At 36.7% G+C, this 22,595-nt stretch overlaps 1 protein-coding gene across 1 annotated transcript; it reads left to right on the forward strand.

The window, feature by feature from the left end:
- The first annotated feature begins 12,565 nt into the window (after positions 1–12,565).
- On the forward strand, positions 12,566–22,190 carry marco (macrophage receptor with collagenous structure). The gene is made up of 17 exons (XM_007261049.4): positions 12,566–12,722; positions 13,362–13,463; positions 14,427–14,515; positions 14,596–14,719; positions 16,297–16,368; positions 16,962–17,033; positions 17,157–17,246; positions 17,439–17,483; positions 18,398–18,478; positions 18,571–18,633; positions 18,903–18,998; positions 19,081–19,125; positions 19,220–19,273; positions 19,361–19,396; positions 19,919–20,005; positions 20,118–20,279; positions 21,626–22,190. The coding sequence occupies exons 1-17, from the start codon at positions 12,608–12,610 to the stop codon at positions 21,754–21,756; spliced, it is 1,464 nt and encodes a 487-aa protein (XP_007261111.3). The 5' UTR covers positions 12,566–12,607; the 3' UTR covers positions 21,757–22,190.
- The last annotated feature ends 405 nt before the right edge of the window (positions 22,191–22,595 follow it).

The following is a 22,595-nucleotide window of genomic DNA, read 5'->3' on the forward strand; positions in this document are numbered from 1 at the left end:
CCCACCACTCTTTGTCTCCATCTCTTTCTTTACTTTCACCCGTCTTCTCTCTCTCAATTTCCGTTTGTATATTTCTCCTCCTGCTCATCCCTCCTCCTTCGCATAGTTTTATATAGTCTCTCTCTCTCTTTCTCTCTCTCTATCAGTTTCTCTCTCTTTCACAGTCTCCAACAGTCTTTATTATAGTCTCTCTCTCTCTCTCACTCACTCACTCACTCTCTTTCTATCTCTCTTGGATGAACAAGTTTGGAAGGATGGCAGGAAACTGCAGACTGGGCCAGCGGCACTGACACACACACACACACACACACAAATGTGTTTCCACACAAATGTCACATTAAATTAGGAAATGCAGAAGAGATGAAAGAGAAGAGAGAGAGAGTTAGACACATGTCCAGAAGCGAGTCAGAATACAGATCATATCTTCGGCTGATACGGCACCTTTGAAAGTTCTTTGTGCTCTGACACTTTATATACAGATTTCTAACAGACCACAGATAATGCTGTTAGTTCCTCAAAAAAATATATCATTAATAGCTGTCACAACTAGACACAAGACATAAAAGGACACCGTCTTTTATAATTGGTACATCCTGACTACCCTAATCAATAGGAATCGTGCCATTAATGAAACAGATATTAATTACCACAGATGATCTGCAAGAAGAAAAATTAATAGTGATAGAGAATGAGCAAAAGAGTGTAAGAGAACTCCCTGACAATTATACAACCTTAAAAATCTGGGTGCTACAAATGTGACCAATAATGCCATAGAAGAACCACTCTTTTGGTTCCATTAAGATCCAGAAAACATGTTTGTGTGGGGCCCCTATGGGCAGGTCAACTAAAAACCAGAAAGTTTTTTTCATGGGCTCTACACTGACCCCCACATATGGATGTAAGTGATAGGAACCTGAGAGGCAGAACCACACATTTAAATAATCCAGGACTTAACAATAAATATAACAATAAACTATATTTATATAAATCTGTATTTCCAGTGTACTAGAATGCTTGTGCGGATTTGTAGTGCTACATTAGTGATGGGTCTATTGATGGGCCGGTTGTGAACAATCCAGCTCTTTGAAGTGAATGATGTTTTTGTGTAGCATCCCTCAAAAAAAAAACTTTTAAAGAACTTTGTCTTTAAGAACGAGGCATAATGGTTAGAGAGATGTTTAGTGCTGAGTCATCAGGTCTGTCTGATGTAGGTTACGAAAGGTGACCTCCCACCACTTCACACTTTCTGTACCAGCCTCATCACAAACACACACACACACACACATACACATACACACTTTCTATCCTGATTACATTCATTCAGTGTTGCTGTTGAACACAATTTATACAGCTCTGGAAAAAAATAAGAGACCACTTACGTTTCTGAATCAGTCTCTCTGACTTTGCTATTTATAGATATATGTTTGACTTAAATGAACATTGTTTTATTCTATAAACTACAGACAACATTTCTCCCAAATTCCAAATAAAAATATTGTCATTTAGAGCATTTATTTGCAGGAAATGAGAAATGGCTGAAATAACAAAAAAAGATGCAGAGCTTTCAGACCTCAAATAATGCAAAAAAAAAAAAAAAAACAAGTTCATATTCATAAAGTTTTAAGAGTTCATAAATTAATATTTGGTGGAATAACCCTGATTTTTAATCACAGTTTTTATGCACATTGGCATGTTCTCCTCCACCAGTCGTACACACTGCTTTTGGATAACTTTATGCCACTCCTGGTGCAAAAATTCAAGCAGTTCAGCTTGGTTTGATGGCTGTGATCATCCATATTCCTCTTAAATATATTCCAGAGGTTTTCAATTTGGTAAAATCAAGGAAAAACATCATCATTTAGTGGTCTCTTATTTTTTTTCCAGAGCTGTATGTACCCCAAAACAGCAGGTTTATTATTTTGTTATTCATCGTGTTTTATTATCTACATGGCAGCGATGATAAATCATCTAGTAACCACAAATAAATAAGCTTTGTGGTAAAGAAATGCAGTAATGAGAGTGAAGAATCGACGTGTGAACTTACAAACAAGGATGTTGCAGTTTGCGGAGAGGAGAAGTGAAACTGGTTTGTGGGTTTTATTAGAGTTTTAGCACAGCGTGTGTGTTAGCAGTGTTGGCGTATTGGTGCGTTAAAGCTTCTGTAAATCGGTTATGACCCCTAACTCTGAACATAATGTAGCTGCTGTGCTAAAGTTTTGACACAGGTCAAGACTACAGAGGTTAAGGTTGAACAACACTGAACATCAGCTTTGGATGTTCTGCGTGAATGACTACACCCTTTTTTTAAGTTGCTCTGCATTAGAGTGTCTGCTTAATACCAAAAAATATAAATGTAACTTGTACTGTAAATGTATTTATATCAGCTGTCATATTGTAAAATGTGAAATTCACTGGGGAAAGAGCAAATGATTTAAATGAGGTACAGTATGTCTGAAAACTTTGTTGGCTTCATTCAGGTTCATTCCTGTTTCTCGAAACAATACTCTATATGTCAGCAGTATTTGTACTTTTACAAGTGGTGTAAATGGTTTTATATTTAAGAGTGTTAATTAATTAATTAATTAAATGAGAGAATTCCATGTAAGGATCACCATGTAAGGATTTAACGCCTTGAAACAGATCAGCAGGTAAAAAGTTTTAGTTAATTGAACAGTGAGCTAAAATGGTTGCGATCTCTAGTGACTCATTTTTTTGTCCTTTTTTGTTATTGAATATGAAACCTGAGGTCTTAAGTCTTTTGCTGATGATTTTGCTGATGTTGCATAATGCCTGTTTAACTTCTCACGCACAGACTTCTTGGAATAAAGGGAGTGCCAGTTTTGAATTGTTCTGGGACAGGAAGAGTTAAATGAGTTTAAGGGTGGAATAAAATAGACAAGAACTCAAGACAATACTCTAATCCTCATGTGGTAGCCCTAATGATGTAATCGACACAAGGGGAAGCTAAACCAAGTTACCACAGAAAAAGACATGATATGAACTAACATATAGATAAAAGATGAATAAATGGATGGATGGATAGATGGTTGGATGGATATGTGTTGGATGGACAGTTGATCAGAAATATGGAAGGAAAATTAAACAGACAGGCAGACAGGTGGCTAGAAAGACATAGGGCCCTGTGTTAGTGATTTATAGGCATTTTTTCTTCACCGTGCAACATGCAGCTTGATTTAGGGCTAGTTGGTATGTCTTTGGTTTTCCGGATCTTGCAAAAAAAAAAGGCGCCTAGTGCGGCTCGAAACGTGCGAAAGGCAAGCACTAACTCTCTAAAATAATCATAATTAAAGCTTGTCACTGACATTTCCTTTAAGAGACAGGTGTGCTCTGACTTTGGCGTATTGGTATTTTAACAGTGCAGTGGATCTGCGCTGCGTTTATGTTGTTAAGGAGAAAGAGCAGATAATTTATAGGAACAGCAATGTTATTTTATTTTGTATTCTGTATATTGCTGATGTAAAAGTTTCTGTTGCGTGTCTGTGTGTATGTGTGTGTGTAATGAGAGGAGGAGGGTATAGGTGCTAAGCAAGCGTGGCACACCTGTTTTGCCAGGATAGCAATGAACGTCTGATGGTTGACTGTTGGCAAGATAACACACCATAAATTTACCTGAAAAATAAATGTACACCTCACTTCCAGAACACCACGCATATAGGCGTAATTTACTGTATTTGTTTTATGTGTCTTTGCTATTTAAACAACGCTGGTGCATGGTGTGAAAACAGACTATTCGCAGGGTGTTAGATAACAATAAGCTTTGCGACACGCCTTGTGCAGGGTGTAAGATAGGGCCCATAGAGACTGACTCAGTGAACTCTGAACTGTTTCAGTGATCCTGGTGGTCAAATGTAGCCTTACTGAAAAGAACATGCATGCACGGAGAGTTTTTTTTAAACATTTTCACTTCCTCTTATTGAGGAAACAAACAGCAGAGGGTAATCAAAACTAAAAGTGTTCAGGATGCAGTTTACCAGCTAAACAGTTTTTTTTGTCACTGTATCAATAATTATTCCTGTACTACTAAAAGAGGAGTTGTTCAAAACTTCAAGTTTTCCTCAAAGTTCCTCAAGTCAACTCAAAAAAACCTATTACATGCTATTTTTCTACTTAAATGGATCCCAAACGGGTCTTTATACTCCACCAAACTGTTACAAGTCAAAGACCTATTTTTGCTTAGGGTGTAGAAAAAGTAAAAAGTAATTGCACATATCATGCAACTGTATATTAAACTAAATCAAGAAATCATGAGACACTGAAATATTATTAGATTCCAAAAATTCCAAAACTTAGAATCGTTGTGGAAATAAACACTTTGGCAAAATACCCTTGGGTGTTAGTTGCCAAATATAAGCCAGCATGATCTGATTCCAACATCAGAGCCACTAAATAATTAAAGATGAACGAAAGCTTCAGCCTTTGCAAACATTCTTGGCTCTCTGTAAGCTTAAAAGCAAGCATTAGGCTAATCCCTCCAGGTGTGATACATGCAGATGGTATTTGCTCTAAACCAGCATGTTTATCAAAAGCTAATGCTATCAAGAGATTATTTAATCATTCATAATCATTATCAGAATAATGCATGTTATGTCCTTACACAGTTTTTGTAATTGATGATGTCAGTCTATTCTGTGTATGAGAAAAATCAACCTGAATACAAAACCTGATTTTATCCACAGTTAAAGTTAGTAATAGTAATAGTAATAGTAATGTGTTATTTGTTATGTTTAATTCACATTAGATAGATATTATCAAATGCATTAAATCATTTGATTATACAGATTATATTCATTGTTTTAATTTTAAGAATGAACATCTTCAAAGCCTTTCTTTTCTGTAAGATGAAGAAATACTGTCTCTCTGTGTCTTTTTCTGTCTATCACATGACTGAACTCTGTTTAAGCTGAAGCAGCAGAAGTGAGCTGGTGATTTTGGTCTTAAGTAAGACTTTGCTCACAGTCACAATAGACTTATCTATAGTATAATTCTAACAAACACAAAAGTCCTGACATTAAACAGCATGTTTAATCTCATCTTATTCAGGCACTCCTTCACCCAAGTCAAAATGGTGTCTATACACTGTCTGATAAAATACATCAATGTTAGTGCACTAATTAAATATATATAGCTTTAGAATACACATTTGCACACACAGTTAATTTCATAAAAACATCAAGTTGTTTACATGGTAAATCACTTCTCTATTATTTAGAAACCACTAAAATGTCTAAAAAATCTGGGAATTTTGGATCTGCCACAGATGGGCAAGTACTTCCCCAAAAAGTGAAAAATCAAGAGCAGCAGAATTCAGAGGAACACAAACCACAGTCTTTACTGTAATGCTGTGAGTAAAACCTCAAAATCTTAAAGACTGAACAAGACAGTCTATGCGGGAAATGTGTGTATGTGTTTAAATTGAAGAATTGACTTCATTTGTTGAGATGGCATATATGCTGTTAAGCCATTTTTTTGGCAAGTCTATCTTTTCTATCTTAAGTAAAATCACATATCTTTAACAATATATTGGATAATGTATTATTAAATAAAGAAATAGAATGAATCAGCCTCTGAATGACTGTTTAAACAGTCTTTTTAATTTTGTAGGTAAATGTCTGGGGTGTCTATATTAGACAATACAGGTTGCAGCAGAAAGCCAAGCTGACAGCCTTATCTAATGACAAATTAAAGGAGGTCAAGGAGAGATTGAGCAGCATGTAAAAGGATCAAAACACAAATATTTCTTTCACCACAAGTGCAGGTACCAAGGGCCTAACAGCAATGATAAGTCAACTTTTTTTTTTTAATAGCACAATTTTACTCAGTTAATGTCTTTCAATCAAATCAACTTCCCTTCACGTGTTAACACACCATAGAAATGAGAAATGATGGATTGAGAAATGATGGATTGTTTGTTTGTATGGTTTGTACTTTTTTTACATGTGAATCCTAATCACGCTGAAGACATAAAGGTTGTAGAGTTCAGTTTGCCAGTGTTTTAAATGTTTAGAGTCTTAGTTGAATGTCCCATGTCTCCATTTTTATCATTTTCCCATGACAATTTGGTAACCCGGCAACTGACATTTACATCAAGTCAATATTTCACGATAGAGGATATATAGAACATTATATTTTTTTTATTGGTCCATTCATCGTGGGATTTGGACGCAGTGTAAAGAACAGCTGCCAGATTCTTTAAAATGAGATTTTTAAAAAACTGAGCTACAAAGTTATTGTGTGTAAGCCAAGATATGCATCTTACATACAATTTTACTTCTATGCTGTTTTGCACAGAAAGCTTTGAACAGCAGTGAAAATGTGATTACCCTTTTTTTTTTATCAAATTAGAGTAAAGCAAGTATCAGAGCAGATTCATCTGAATTCATGGTGTGTGTGATCAGTCATAAGATTTCCCTCTTGAGTTAAATCCTATAAAATCTCAGGGATTTGGAGACACAGAGGGTATAATAGATAGAACCATGTGTTTTCACTCAAGTCAAACAGGGTGTTTTAACAGAGCATGGCAAAATGAGAAAATGGCATATATGCATGTGCTGACAAAATTAATTGCATACGGCGATAATGGCATTGCTTTAAATGTACACAGTAAATTTTCCAGTGTTAAATAGACACTTTTATTGTTCTTTGTGTTAATTTTAAAATAAAAGTACTGATTTAACAACGTCAAATTGACTGTGTTGGTTTTTGTTTTGCCAAGAATCAACTGGCTTACAGAATCAAATTACAGAATTATGTGAAATATTGAAATTCAACCCCTGTAATGTATTGCCAAAAACCTGGTTCACAGTTTACAGTTTAGACACCACCACACATTGGTGTAGGGACCGGGGGGATAATATTAGAAAAAGGTGGATTTGTCCCCCCCAAAAATAAAATGGTTTCGCTCAGATCAGCTGTACTATTGATGAGGAGACAGGTGACCCCTGAGTAAATGGTAAATCTCTTAACGCCAATCACGGAGCCGGTTCAGGAATTAAGTTCCGCCTCTCAATAGAAACAGCCAATCAGCTTGCTGGTTTTGCGGCGTGGAGAGTGTGGGGGAGAGTGGTGGGGGGGAAGCCCCTCCCCCGCTGTGAGATTAAGCAGCGCGATCGGGATGCAGTAGATGATTTAAAACCAGGTATGAATATACAGCGATTTTTCTAACAGAAAGATAATGGTAGGCTAACCATGTAAACCATGTAAACTGCTATGTTTCTGATAGCTGGTTAAAAATGCACTAATCAAAACATACCAGCTTAATAAAATACAACCTGTGACAGTCAGTTAGCTTAACTTTGGAATTAGCTTAGTTTAAGAAAAACAAAACTATATAATATTCAGCTTACCCTGTACCTGACTAACTAATAACTATTTAATTTTCATTCATTTAGATAACTCAGTCAGCTAGAAGCTGGATGTAGGGGATAGACAGAATTTAGTACAACACTGGGTAATGTTGGTAGTTTAAAGCAGTTTCTTAACCCTGATCACTGCCCTTAAAATTGTGTTTTCCACCAGATCCAACTGATTAGCTAATAAACAGTCCTTTACTGAGTTTACCTGTTAAAATCTCTTAGCCCCCTATGGATCATAAATCAATCATTATGTATGTCCAGCAGTGTATTAAACACATCATACCACCACTTACTTTATTATGTGCATTTAAAGCAGAGAAAGCTGTAGAATATGCAAAACACTGGGAATATGCAGTAGAATATGTAAGAACAGGGTTAAGAAACACTGATCTAATCTGACTTCTGTTCAATTGTAGTTTACAGTAAGAACACATGTCCTGACGTCTAACGTTTATATTAACTTCTGACAAAAACCCCTATGAAACGTAAATATTATTTGGATGTAACTAATAATAAATACAGAATACAGAAAAAAGGGATTATTGAGGATTAAAAGTAATTCCGCAAATGTTTTTCTAGGAAACTATAGGGTGGGCTTTGGTTCATATTAGCAAATGTGTCTCCCACAATATCAAACCCGCTCCTACGCCCTTGCCACCACACAAATAAAACACGAGTTAAAAAATAGTCTACTTTTTATTTAGTCACAATGAGGATCTAGCCAGATCTTTACATTTGTTAAAAACTGAATCAGTGTATTGCAAAACATAATATTGCGATATTTTGATATATTTAAAATATTTTAACACCTAATGAAATGACCAACTTAAAATTACTGATTATCAAAACTAAATACATTCTTAATTAAGCGGATCTGCTCTTTCATCCCTTCCATTTCAGAATATTTTTTTGCCTGGTGTCCCAGCAGAGGCAAGAGGGAGGTCAAAGGCCATAAGATGAAAATGATGGATGAGAGGTTGTCTGGCACTGGGCTAATGCTGGGCAGCAGTGGACGTCCACTTGGCCCTGATCCTCAACCACCACTGAGCCAGCAAACACACACGCACACACATGCATGCGCACACATACACGCACACACACACACACACTTACACACACACATTTACTAGTTTTTAAAAACCTAATACAGTTTTTAGATGGGCTTTTCAGATTGCTTCTTAGCACACACTAGACTGAGTCTCCAACACATAAAACATAAACACACACACACACACACAATTCTGTACGAATACATGATACATCCAGTTGTTTGAGAACATCACTTTAGCTACTTTAAGCACCCATTGCTGACACAGATGTGCAAATGCCTACACACAGCTTAACTAGATCCTGTAGTAAAGTAATGGCAATAGAATAGCAGAAAAAAACTTGAACTGCCAAATGCCAGGTGTGAGCTAGAGGGGTATAAAGTAACAATAGGGTCAGAGGATTTTTTTATATCATAATTTAGAAAAAAATTGCTCCTAAGACAGGGTCATTTATTTCCCTCCATCTATTCCTTTAATTATTTATCAGCTTCTTTCTGTTTGGTTCCCAGTGGGTCTGGAGTCTACCTGAAATCATTGGGCAATTTAGAACGGCCAATTTACCTACAGCATGCACTGGAGGAAACCTGCATGGACAGTGGGAGAAGACACCAAGCTCCTTATATACAGTGGGTGGAATGATGGCGATTAAGGCCACAGCCCCAGGTCACTGGAGCTCTGTTACACACACCACCTGTGGCACCGCCATGTCACACCAACGTATTACCAGCCTTAGTCAATCACGTAGTTGTTTTCTTATAACAATGCCTTCTTCTGTTTTGTTCTTTTAAAAGTTAATTATGTAAAAAAATAAATATATAACATGGAAAATGAGCAAAACACAATTATTGTTTACAGCAAACCAAAGTTTGTGATGGTGCAAAGCATTAATAAATTTTTTGCCTTTGAAATAAAAAGTGAGCCTCAGATGTTTAGCAGAAAGAGAGCACTGGTCAAGGCCCCCTCTCTCTCTCTCTGTTTCTGCTCTGAGATGCACAATGACAAGGTCACCCAAGACCATCACCCAGAAACACACACATAAGCAAGCGAGTGCTGCTCTCATCAAATACACGCACAGACAAATGCATAAACAAATCACTGGCATACAGTTCACCCCGCAGCAAACAAGGTCACTCAGTCGGAGCAGGCTCAATGAGGGCGGCTTCAGAGTGCTGGTGGTCTGTAGTTCACCCTAAAAGGGGATAAAATCATGGCTGCTTTATTTCTAATAATATAGTTATTTATTCATAACAGATTGAACAAGTAGTTAAACAGGTTAAACAATGTTATCTGCTAAATCTGACAGTAATTTAATTGGTATTTCTCGAAATTCACATTCTACCACTAAAGGCCTTGTATCTCTTCTGCTGGGTTACGTTCTGTGAATTCCTGTAGCTGCACACATTCTTAGCATTTCCAGATCCATACCGAAAGACCTCCGTGCTTCCAGTAAGGCTTGAACCATCGCCCTGTAAAACACATAGAAGACAGGTATCCAGACTTTTCTCTCTACTGGAAACATAATGGAGAAACAAACTTCAGTTGGGTTTCCAAACAAAGATGGAGTCATTTGCTGTCTTCAAATAGTCTCTACTAGTATCAAAATTAAACAAAACTCTGGATCAGAGAGTCTGCTAAATGTGATGTACATGTAAAGAACATTTTAAAAATAAATCACCCTATACAGAAAAGACCAGCAAGCTGCAGAAATCCATGTTTATCAGTGTCAGTCTTTTGCAGCCTAAAGTTCTCCTCTACAGTTGGCTCCTGGAATTGAGGTGCATTCGCAGTGTACACCATGAGCCTCAGTACAATGATCCAAAAAGACTTGCTGGAGGAGCAACAGAGAAGAGGATGGGAGCAAAACTGCAAAACAGTCCTGCCAATTCCCTCTCTGGCTTTACATCCAGAATCACCTGCAGACACTGGCTCACTTCACCAAAGATCTAGATCCTACTGGGGATTCTTTATGCCAACTGCTATCAGTTGTCCCCTCTAAGCATACTATGCTAATTCCAGCCTCTTAAAATGCACCATTGGACTTCATAGTTTTTTGCACATAAATGTTTTCAAAACTCATTTGTACAACTCATATTTTCCTTTGGTGATTAAAATGTTATTTTTTGTATATAAGGTAAATTAAGGGTAATTATTCAGATGGGACAGTTAAGCTATACAAGATGTATTTTCTTGCATAAAGGGAGAAAACTCATTTTTGCTGTGCAATCGCTGTGAAACTATAAAACTATAAAATAATCATGGGCAGAATATTTTCTTCTATCATGGAAGCTCAAAAGATCTTGCCCATCACACAAAAGCCACCAGCACTGGGAAGATTTAGGCAAGCAGATGCTTCCTCAGAGTCACATGAAGTTAAGTGTTGCTAACACATCGACACTGGACAACTGAACACACTTGGAAAACACTAACTGCCAGTTCTGCTACATCATATAAAAGATGGCCACAATGTTTAGTATAAAGACCTCAGCTTACTTCTTGCAGAGAAGGCAATTATCCAGCTTTAGTCAACAATATGAAATAGATGCAGTAAAAAAAATTAAACAACTACAGACATTGCACAAAAACGTCAGATTTACACACACAAGCACATACAAGCAAATAACAAAAAGAAAAAAATATATAACGTTACATTACGTTACATTTGGCAGACGCTTTTGTCCAATGCGACTTACTATAAGGATGTACATTTAGTGATAGAAGACCTAGAATTCAAGGTAAAAAAAAAAACATTTAAGACAGAGCCTAAAGGAGGTCAAAGGGAAATAGTGGGATAGAGAAGGAAAGGAGGGGAAGAAGTAAAATGAGGTTAGAAGTAGTTAGTTTGTTAGATGTGTTACAAGAGGAAGTGCTTTTTAAAGAGCTTAATCTTCAGGAGTTTCTTAAAGATAGCGAATGTAAATGAATTAGAGGAGCACTTTGTTCAAGACAGAGCAGCACAAACAGTAATTTCCCCTCTCTATTAGCATTTGTTTGTTCTTGCACATTGTCATAGTTAGAACAGTGCTAATAGTTTCTTAGTTGTCATGGTGCTTACGTGACATCACATCACATGACAGGCAAAAAGAAATTACAGAATATTTGTAAGCTACGTTCACAAAGGTGTTTTTAGCTTTGGGCAGAATTTCTGTACTTTGTTTGTAAGAAGAATTCTGAGGCCTTAATAGTAGCCAATGCAAACTGATGCAATAGATGACTGTGTCTACACCAGAGAATCGAGCTCAGCAAAGAAAGACCAGACCGTCTAAGTAGTAATTAACAAATAGCCCCTTATTTTTTCTTAACTGACTGATCTTGTACCTTAATTTTACAGCATTACAGTAATACAATACATTTACAGAAGAAAATGTGAAATGTTGTCCTTTAAGTTAATGTATTGACTTTATAACAAGTGACTGCAGAGCATTTAAGTAGCCTATTCATCATCAAATGTGCAGACAATATAAAGGGCTGCTACTTTGTTCAAATAATCAAAAATTTATTCAAAATAATGATGCTTGATATGTTTTGGCCAGTGGTGATTTTTAAAATTACTTTTTAATTGCCACTTAATTTTGTAAAATATCACAGGTAATAATGTATTATAGTAATAATAAAACACCCCCTTACTCTTGTGTTGATTTTAATATACAAAAACTTATACACCGTACTTATGCACAAAAAATGATAAAAATATATTGGGTATTTTATTTGTATTTTATACAATTATATTGGTAATTTGGTTCAAATTAAAAATGTTTTAATGCATAACAGTTCAGCTTTGGCACTGACCTGAGGTCAAACTGAGTTATTTTACAGTAATGACCCGGGGTCAGTCTGTTTAATATTGCAATCTCTAGATTAAACGTTCATATCCGTCTTCCACTTCTTCACATCGTGTTTGAGTAACACTGAGAATAAAACTGTGCTTACGTCTCAAGACTCTGAAATCTAATGTTTGAGTTCCTCATTGCGAGGAAAAGCTTTTAAGGAATCATCGTTATTAATCAGGTGACTTCAGTTTTGCTGAGTAAGATTGTGGTTTTATTGTTACAGCTGGTAAAAAAAAAAAGCTAAAATGTACAGCTGTGTGCGTCTGCGCATGTGTGTGTGTGTGTTCATATGTGTTACTTGTGTGGGGTTTAAAAGAGAAGTCTCTGTGTTCCAGAGGCAGTACTTGTAGTTGAGGACATGGAGACAACACTAGATGGGAAGGACAAGACCACCATTTTCAGTAAAGAAAACCCCCTCTATGACCTCGACATGCCATTTACCAGCACAGGTCGCTATGAGTTCCAGTCCAGTGGTGAGTAGCACACACTTTTCCCAGTAAACAAACTGTGATATTTAATCCAACCATGTAAAACACACTTTAAATAAGTTCTGCATTAATTCTGACATCATGAAATGCTTTAAAGCATACAGGCTATTCACAGGCTATTAATCCTCTAACCGGTGCAATATTTTCAATATCTTAAATACTGCTGAACATTTGATGTATATGTGAATTACACACCAGTCTGAGGTGTTTTAATGTACAATTGACTGGAAAATAAATTATTTCTATATTTCTATATTTCTTATTGCTGTTATCCATTGTAAATTATGCAATGTGCATATAAATACCTGATATAATATACCTAAATAAATATTTTTTTAAATGTAAAATGGCCCAAAAAATGTTTTTATAATATTACCTCAAGTTTATTCTGACTGATTTACAAGAGAAACTATAGAGATATGGGATGAACAAAGACTAAAACGTCCCAAGGGAGTACAGATATATTACAATGTCTTGGATACAATTTAATTGAAAGAGATGTCATACTTGAATATTATTAAATTTTAGAATTGAATTGATGGCTTTAGTATCAATGCTGGATTATTATGTTTTTTTTTTATTTCACTCCAAGGATTAAATTTAACCATCTTGACACTTCTACAGATTTGCAGCCTAAAAAGTCATCAGGAAAATCATTCTGTTTCCCAGTGATTTGGATATTCCTGCTTCTGCTCATAGGAATGAACGGCTATCTGGCCTATAAAGGTGAAGTACTATCTATATATACAGAATATAAATTATATTTTTTAATTTATAATATTTTTTTGCCATCTTAATGTGTTTGAGAGCATCAATTGTAAAGTTTTGAAGAGGAAAAGTTGGTATACAGTGAATAGCACTATTTGAATAATGTTCTATCAATATTATGCCAAGAACTACTCAACTAAGTAAAGAACAAAATACTTTAAGAAATGAAGGTCAGTCAGTTAGAAACATTTCAACAACTTTGAAAGTATCCTCAAGTGCAGTCGCAAAGACCATCAAAAAACGTTATGATGAAACTGGCTCTCAGTAGGGCCACCCAAATTACCAGCCCTAGAAACCGCAAGTTAATGGGACCCCAGATAAGAGCACCTAAATGCTTAATGGAGTATTTTGATTTGTTTAACACTTAAACACTTAAATAGCTTATGAAACTTCCTTTTTTTAAGTTCCCTATATTTTTTATCACTCTAATATAGTGCCACTATATCACTTTTGATGGAATGTAATGGATTTTGTATTCAGTATCATCACACTCTCACACTAAAACGTCCTAGCTTCAAACTTTATACATTTACAGAAGAAGAGAAAAAAGTAAAAAGGTATAGTTGCAAGCCATCACAGTGATTTTTTTTTTTGGTGTAACAGTGACATGAATACATAGTGAAAATATGTTATACAGTCATGATAATCAAATAATCATTTAAAATGGTTAATATGAAATGTTATATTCTAGAGAATGTGAATGTGTTGCTTCTCAAATGTACCTTAAAGAAATTGGTGAGATTTTATTGAAATTGTGTGATGCTAGCTAAAAACTGAAATAATAACATGTTGAAAAAACTATTACTAATACTGATCAAGGATGCCCTGTGCCTGTTTATCTGTCAAAACAAACTTAATAACCTCTGTAAATTAATGTGATTTCCTCTGTGTGTGTTTGTGTGTGTGTGTGTGTGTGTGTAGTCTTCAATTTGGAAGCCTTGGTTAACAGTCATCACAGAGACAGTCCCCATGCAGAGATGCTCAAATCTTTTTTGGATGGCACTTCTCAGGTAAACACACACACACACGTGCACACACATGCAGACAGACACACAGACGCATTTATATAACTGTGTTGGGCTTTCTATAGGCGTGTGTATCCAGCTTGTGTGGAGAAGAAAAGGCTTTGGAGTCACTGATGACACAACTACACCTGCTCAATTCCAGTTCAAATGACCTACAGAACCAGGTGAACACCATCGAACTTAAAAGAGGTGAGACACTGACAAAGAACTTAAACAAGAAAGAATCTATAGGAAGGTTAATATTAAAGTATTGGGCATTTTATGCCCACAGCTTAGCTGTTTAAATTTCATAGAAACACTACATAAAAATACATTTTGCACTATTGTCTCTATTGAAAACAATATTACAAATGTTACCTTTAATCTAAAGCACATTTTGAACATATTATACAGTTTTCTTTTATGGTTTTGGGTTTGCACCATGTCTGCAGTGCTGGCGGGTTATGTTTAATAATTCTATTGTAAATTAGTAGTTAAACAACACATTCTTTATTATATTTTCTTCAAGTTTTTGGATATATTGTAAAATAGTTTAGGCATTTAAAATATTCATGTATCTATTTTTATACCAAAAAAAGACCCAAAATTACTTAAATGTGTCCAATAATTTGAAATAAACACCCAGTCAAGACAGTAAACTTCAACTTAAGCAGCATCATACCCTCTATACCGTTTTCACTTCAAGCGACTAAAAACACTTGCTGCATGTTGTGCTAAACTAAAATGTATTTCACTTAATTTTTCTCACAAATTCTCTATACAAAGCTTAAGCGATCCACTGAGTTGTGGTAAAACATCACAGAAATTAAAACATTTTTGAAAAATCAACTCTAGGTCAACAATACTTTCATCAAATGTCAATTTTCACTAAAAATGACCTGACATTGTCCAGCATGTCATTGGGTGGACACGTGCATGGCAAAAAAAGTGATTACCGTATTTTTCACACTATAAGGCTCACTTAAAATACTTTAATTTTCCCCAAAAATTGCCAGTGCACTTTATAATCCAATGCACCTTATGTATGAATTTTACCAGTTAGGTTTTAAGGAGCAGTAAATCCACTCCGCTAAAGTGCAGCATATATATACAGGAGTTTCAGTTTAGTTCTCCGACAGTATTAGCATTAGCTGCTAACTGCGCTAAGCGCTAGCCCCTTCACCGTTAGGAGTTGAGTATTATCTGTACTGTAGCCTGCTGCTAACCCCGGCTAGCATTAGCATTACCGTTAGCGGCTAACCGCTCCAGCTTTAGTGGAAATCTGGAAATCTAAGTTTACTGTAAATAAATGGAAGCGCTTTACTCACCCAAATAAACAGTTTACAGGAGAGAAATCTGTGTAGATTAACATCCAGCGCTCGTTTGACTTGTCTGACTGGTCTGAATTTTTTTTTTTAAGAGTTACAGTTTTATTCACCTAACTTAGCTTAGCTTTACAGGTGCTGAAATAGAAGGAAAACATTGCAGCACTCCGCCGTTTACTAAAATCGCAAAAAATGCATCTTATAATCTGGTGCACCTTATGTATAAAAGCTTACCAGAAAATCAATGTTTATTGATAGTGTGCCTTATAGTCACTGTGCGAATAGTGCGAAAAATACGATACGCTAGGAAAATATAATATAATGTAGCCTGACGACTTTCAAATATGATAAACAGTCAAAAGAATTAAACAACTATTTTGTTACATTATAAAGGCCAAAAAAGCAGTGTTCTTATAATGACAAAGGTAATTTAAAACCACTGTTGTTGTGATTGTTCCATAGGTCCTCCAGGACTGCCTGGGCCAACAGGACCTCCTGGCATATCAGGACCTCCAGGGACGCTTGGGCCAATGGGTAAGTTTAAAAAGCAAATTTACAAGTCCTGTAAAAATACATTCTATATTTTTGCTAAATCAGCATATCCAGCAAAAACAAATCAGTGCCACATTCTCTAATCTCCTTTAAAAATCTATATTACGACACTCTCATAGCGTACCAGTCATTTTTGACACATATATTCCACACCCACAGACCAGACCTGTGCTTTGAATGACATGCCATGCATTTAAAACACATTATCCACCCTATCCTTTGTCACTCCATCATTGGGAACATAGCTAAATTAAAAAGACTCCAAGTTCACCTATATTTGTTAAATGTTTGTGTACACTGCCCCCTGCTGATCAGTTCATTTACTGTGTTACTGCAGATTCCATTATTTTCCTACTTCCTGATTCCTTGGACTTTAATGCAACTTTGCTTAGTTTGAATTCACTGACACATCAAAAGGCCACTGCAAATATACATATTTTTAATAGCTCAAATTTGATTTCTGATTTGAAGTTAGATTGTAGATAGATAGTTAGATAGTAGATAGTAAAAAAAAAAACAAAAAAACATTTAATTTAACTTTAACTTTTTCCTTCTCTATCCTACTTGTTTCTCAGGGCCTCCTGGTGCCAAAGGTTCAGATGGACAACCAGGAGCACCTGGAGCTAAAGGAGACACAGGAGTTGCAGGTCAGTGTATAAAGCTATAAGCCAAAGTCATAAGCTGGTGCTGATGTGTGTGTTTAAATTTTCCCAGTACTGTGTTACTGTTCACTGTATATAGTAGTTACTACGCAAATGTGATTTGTCTAGGTGTTCCTGGATCAGAAGGTGCCAAGGGGGAGAAAGGGGATGCCGGTGTTGCAGGACCAGAAGGAGCTGCTGGAAAAATAGGCCTGCCTGGTAGTTGAACTTCTCTAAACACCCAAAAACAATTTAACACACAACCAAACCACCTTCACTGAAACTAAAATTTTAACTTTGTAAACCTGCTGAGGACCATCCTTACCTCTGGCATATACAAATACAGAACTCTGGACCTGCAATCTTCACTTTCTAAATCCCTCTATCTTTCTTTCTCTTATTTATTTCTAGGTAATCCTGGTCTCAAAGGTGAACCAGGTCAAACAGGAGCACCAGGTTTGTATTTATTGTTTTGAAACTTTTTGTGTATGTAATGTATTTTGAGTCTGTAAAAATGCACTTTTTAATCCGATTACTACAGAAAATCAGAGTATGTCAGTAATCCAGTCAATGTGATTGCATGAACTTGGGTAATCAGATAATGGGAAAACTCTCATTGATCAGTGTCAGTGTAACGTTTAGCAATTTCCTTTTCTGACCGTTTCATGCAAAATTAGAAAATAGAAAATTGAGTGTAAAACAATGTTATTTCACTTTTCCATTCAGTTTGATTAAAAAAATGTTCTTTTTATTTCTGCATTTCATAAAATAGAAAAGGCAAATCTTCTCACAAATATGATGATATAACCCAACTTACATTTGTTAGAAGATGCAAAAATGGAAACATTTGATAATGAAGACAAGATTATTAATTTTTCCATTTTCCCTGAAATGCTGATTGTGTAATGATAAAAACTCATTCCTTCTGCACTACATGTAAAAAAAATCATCATTGAATCTTTTCCAAAACTCTAGTTTTGCATTTAACCTCAAACAGTCAGAAAATTGAATTGATGAACGTGAAATTGACAAATCAGACATTCATTAATCTGATTTTAGCTTAGCAACCGCAACATGATCATGCATCAACTTGAAGAGGGAGATTTTTAGTTTAAGAATTGCCATTTCAGTTCTGTTGCCATTTTACAGGTACCGTATTAAATAATAAGCTGCTTGCTTATTGCAGGTACCAGATTTTTTATGCATGAACAGAATGAGAAATTTGAGAATAATTTGGTTGAGAATATACATTTTTTAAATTTTCTCAGATTTTTAGAACTATGTTTGCTTCTAGGATGTGTTTATGGCACTCATTGTTTGCATATTGTGTGCAAGAAATGTAATCTGATTTCATTGGCTACGTTCTCCAGGTTTTCCTGGCCAGAAAGGTGACAAAGGCATACCTGGATTACCTGGTGTTCCTGGGCCACCAGGACGTACTGGACCTCCAGGTAATTCAGAACAGTGTTTGTTCTATCTCATATAAATCTATAGATGCATTGTCTTTTCTGTGTACTAAGTAGTTTTCTCACTTCTCCTGTAGGAAGTTTAGGATTAAAGGGGAGCACTGGTGTAAAAGGGTCAACTGGGCAGCCAGGCCCTGCAGGTAAGAATTATTATGTTAAACTAAGACAAGTAAACACATCACTGTTTTTAACATTCTGGAAGGAAATGCGCTTACATTTTGTTAAATGGGTAGAAAATGGCACAATTATTGTTACCATGTTTAAAGCTTAGGTTCCACAAATGGCTACACTAAAAAGAAATACCATTAACACTCAGCTTGGTGTCCTAACACTGTGGTTGATTAGACTAGCGGATCTAGCGGAGTTAAGTTGAAGTGAAGCTGATGTCAGCCCTTTTTTCGTTTTTCAGGGCCTCCTGGGGCAAGGGGCCCAGATGGGCTACAAGGTCCAGCTGGACCGAAAGGATCATCTGGGGAAAAGGGGCAAAGTGGTGATAATAATTCAGGTAAAATCCACACTGGATATGGATGGACGACTCACAGCTCTAGCTATGCATTAGTAATAAACTGCTATTTTTGTTTTTTTAGGCCCCCCAGGTCCTCCCGGGCTGAAAGGAGACAAAGGAGTACCAGGTAAATCCTAATACCATCAGATTTAGTATTAATAACCTACCACCGTTATGGAGTTTATGCAAAGATATTCTGTTCATGTTCATGTAATGTGCAGGTTTTCCTGGTGTTCCGGGATTAAAGGGGCAGCAAGGAAGCAAAGGAGACACTGGTGAGTATTTCTTTAAACAGTAGATGCAACTACATTCATCGTTGTTCATTCAGAACATGATTAGTTTTCTCTCTCTTACTCTTACAGGATCCAGTGGTTTGGCAGGACTAAAGGGTGACATGGGTAAATCTCTTTTTTAGATAAACATGTTGTCTAATCATGTTCTCCATGTGCTCCACAAATTCTTCTTGATATTCCCAATGTGCATCAACCTTCCTTTTCTGATGAGTGATGGTGTTAGCATTTCATTTAATAGGGGCGCTGCCTACTACTAAAAATTCTAAACAATTTATTGGGCAAGTTTATTAGTCACTCACTGTGTTAGTTGGGTAGCACTACTGGCCGCAGGTGACCAGTATTATATATCTTGAAGTGATTAAGATTTATCCACTCTCTTAGTTACTAAAACTGTTCAGAGCACACAGAATGCATAGTACTGCTTATCAAATGTAAATAATACATTTGCATATAATAATTCTGTTTAATAAAATATAAAAGCCAAAGTATTTTTGTAAGTTTTATGGGGGGGACATGTTGTTCTAGCCAAGCTTTCAAATGTCCTTATTTCCCAAATAATTACAAATAGTTATACAGCATTTTGGACACATTAATTTCTTATTCCTGGTTGTGATTCTGTTTTTTCAGGTCCGAGGGGTGAACAGGGGGCAAAGGGAGACCAGGGACTTCCAGGTCCTAAAGGAGATAAGGGCGATCAAGGAAGTACACCCAAAGGTAAATGTCTGCTGTCCATCTATTATCTGCTCTCAGTTCTTTGTGTTTGAGTGTGTTGCCCAACTGTGCCAGCACTGCATGTAATTGATGTCTTCTCTATGTTTCCCATTAGTGATTCGCTTGGTGGGCAGTTCGAATAGGGGCAGAGTGGAGGTACTGTATAATGGGCAGTGGGGGACGGTGTGTGATGACAACTTTGACACTCTGGACGGCACAGTGGTGTGTAAGATGCTGGGCTTCGAAAGAGCCTTAAGTGTCTTCAAGGCATCACCAGGTGAGTCACTATAGTATTACCATTTTTCCTGTGGTTGCTCCTGTTTTATGTCAGTGTCATGGAATCATGAATCATTACTGAGCAAATTGAATGCTATAGTGTTAAATCAGATTAAAGTTTCAATTTCTTCAAAATGTCATGGTCTCGTCCTGTTTTTTGTCTCTCTCCTCTGTCTCTGTGTTCTTCCAGCCCTCATGTTTGTTCACTTACCTTCCCATGCACGTGCCCTTTGTGTGCTTCCCGTGTCTGCTGCCCCTGTTTTCTGTGCTCACCTGTGTTCATTTGTAGCTCCGCCCCCTTGTTACCCGTTTCCAGGTGTTTCCTGTTTCTTGTCCCCATAAATAGTCTCTTTGTTTTCAGTGTCCCTTGTTGGTGGTCATATGTTTTAGCGTCAGTCAGCTTTCGTGTTACCTTGTTTTTGCAATGTCTATGTTCTCCATGTTTCTTTTTGTTTCACTTTTTGTTTGTTGGTTGGCTTGTTTAATAAATTCTCGTAAGAATTTACCTCCGCTCTCCTCGTCTCCTTGCGGTTCCCTACGTGACACGTAATCAAGTTTGTGAATTCATTTTAAGTATCTTTCCTATCTTTCCAAGTTCCATATGTCATGGATACAGATGGAACTTGTGTTTAGTGAGCTTTTTACAACAGTCCGTAATTTGTACTTGAATAGCTTTTAATGTTTCACCTCAATGACACTGCTGCCATATCCAGACATCCCAAGTCTCTCAGAAGTTGCGGGAGTTTACCGCATATCAATAACGACTCCCTGATGCCCGCAAGTCATATAAAATCTCCTGCAATCTAGAACGAGTGACCCAAGAGTGAACACAAACATGCGCACGCAGGTGACACAGACTTTTTTCCCAATCGCATGAAGGAGAAGGAGAGAAAGGTGCTCCCCTCTTGTGCATATTCATAAAGTGCATGCAACACAAAGAGGGTTCTGATTGGCCTGTTCTCTGCAAAGAGTCCAGGTCGGAGGGTACCTCTCTGAAATTAATTTTTGCAACTTGGGATGTCTGTATATCACTGCGGGAACACTTAGCCATACCTTGTGGAACAATGGTAATTTCCCCCCCTGTTTTTGACACTTTTTTCTCAGCAGAAGACAATGGTTAAATTGCTACTAAGATGGCTAAATTGTGTTTTAGACAAGTCTTTAGTGAAGACATTTTGGGACATTGGGAGAGTACAGGAAACGTGATTTCTAGTTAGCCTCAATCTATTAACAGAGTTGGACAGGAGCTCCATGAAGCCTCATTTCGGGTGTTCTGTCTGGCACCTAGCTGGTATGCTAATCAAACCCTGTCTGGTTTCTGAGTGTGTTCTGTGTGTTGTGTTTTAGGAACGGGTCGTGTCTTGCTGGATGAGTTAAGGTGCACAGGGAGAGAGAGCAGCCTTTTTGACTGTCCACACAATGGCATAGGAGTAAACGACTGCACACACAGTGAAGACGCTGGAGTGAGCTGTGCATGAGACAACAAACACCTCTCGCACAAACACATGCACACACACCACAGACTCAATATCTTCAAAAAATATTTTGCAGACTGTTGGCATGGCTTTGCTCAAGGCTTCATAACTCAGCAATGAACTCAGTTCAACTTCTATATAAAAATAGCATCAAATGACACTGACAGTGTGAGCAATCCAGTTCAAGAAAGCATCCAAAATCCAGACTTTGCTCCAAGATAACCCCAAGGTACCCCAAGCAGGTAATCAAGTGTTTGCATGAAGAGAAAGAAGGGAATCATGAATTATTTCTCAGCAATAAGCCAGAATATGAACCACTATTAAAACTCCAGAAAATCAGCAGGCATGTAAATACTTGGTAATTATAATTGCATTGGATGTATATCAATTGCATAAATGTGTTAATTTTAAGAAAATAAATGAATGTTTTATTATGACTATATGTTTCGTTTTTAATTCTTCTTTTTACATTTATCTTCTATCATCCACTCTTATGCTAAGCAACCGAGGAAGGCTGAACATAATAAAAAAAAAACAATTATCATTCTGAGGACTTCACAGTTCCTCACAGTCCCTGACATCTTCCCTGGAGATCTCCTCCCGGCCTCTATCTCTGTCTCTATCTCTAAGGCTTTAACATGACATCTATCTGTCTGTGTGTGCTGGCCCCTTCATTAACTTTGGGGTCTTGGAGGGGGGGACATCGGGTCACTCTCTTGAGCAATGTGTGTGTGTGTGTGTGTGTGGAGTGAAAGGGGAAACTAATAAATAAATGATACACTCAGTGAATAAATAATGAAAGAAAGAGGGATAAGGGGGGCAGGTGAAATAGGTCATAATGC

This window comes from Astyanax mexicanus, chromosome 11 (genome assembly GCF_023375975.1).
Source record: "Astyanax mexicanus isolate ESR-SI-001 chromosome 11, AstMex3_surface, whole genome shotgun sequence".
In the NCBI taxonomy this organism is placed as follows: Eukaryota; Metazoa; Chordata; class Actinopteri; order Characiformes; family Acestrorhamphidae; genus Astyanax; species Astyanax mexicanus.

What these genes read in the sequence shown, in the direction of transcription:
- marco (XM_007261049.4), top strand. Translation starts at nt 12,608, where the DNA reads ATGGAGACAACACTAGATGGGAAGGACAAGACCACCATTTTCAGTAAA. An exon ending in TTTTGGATGGCACTTCTCAG is followed by an intron (nt 14,516 to 14,595) that starts GTAAACACACAC and finishes GGCTTTCTATAG; the next exon opens with GCGTGTGTATCCAGCTTGTG. An exon ending in AGGACGTACTGGACCTCCAG is followed by an intron (nt 18,479 to 18,570) that starts GTAATTCAGAAC and finishes CTTCTCCTGTAG; the next exon opens with GAAGTTTAGGATTAAAGGGG.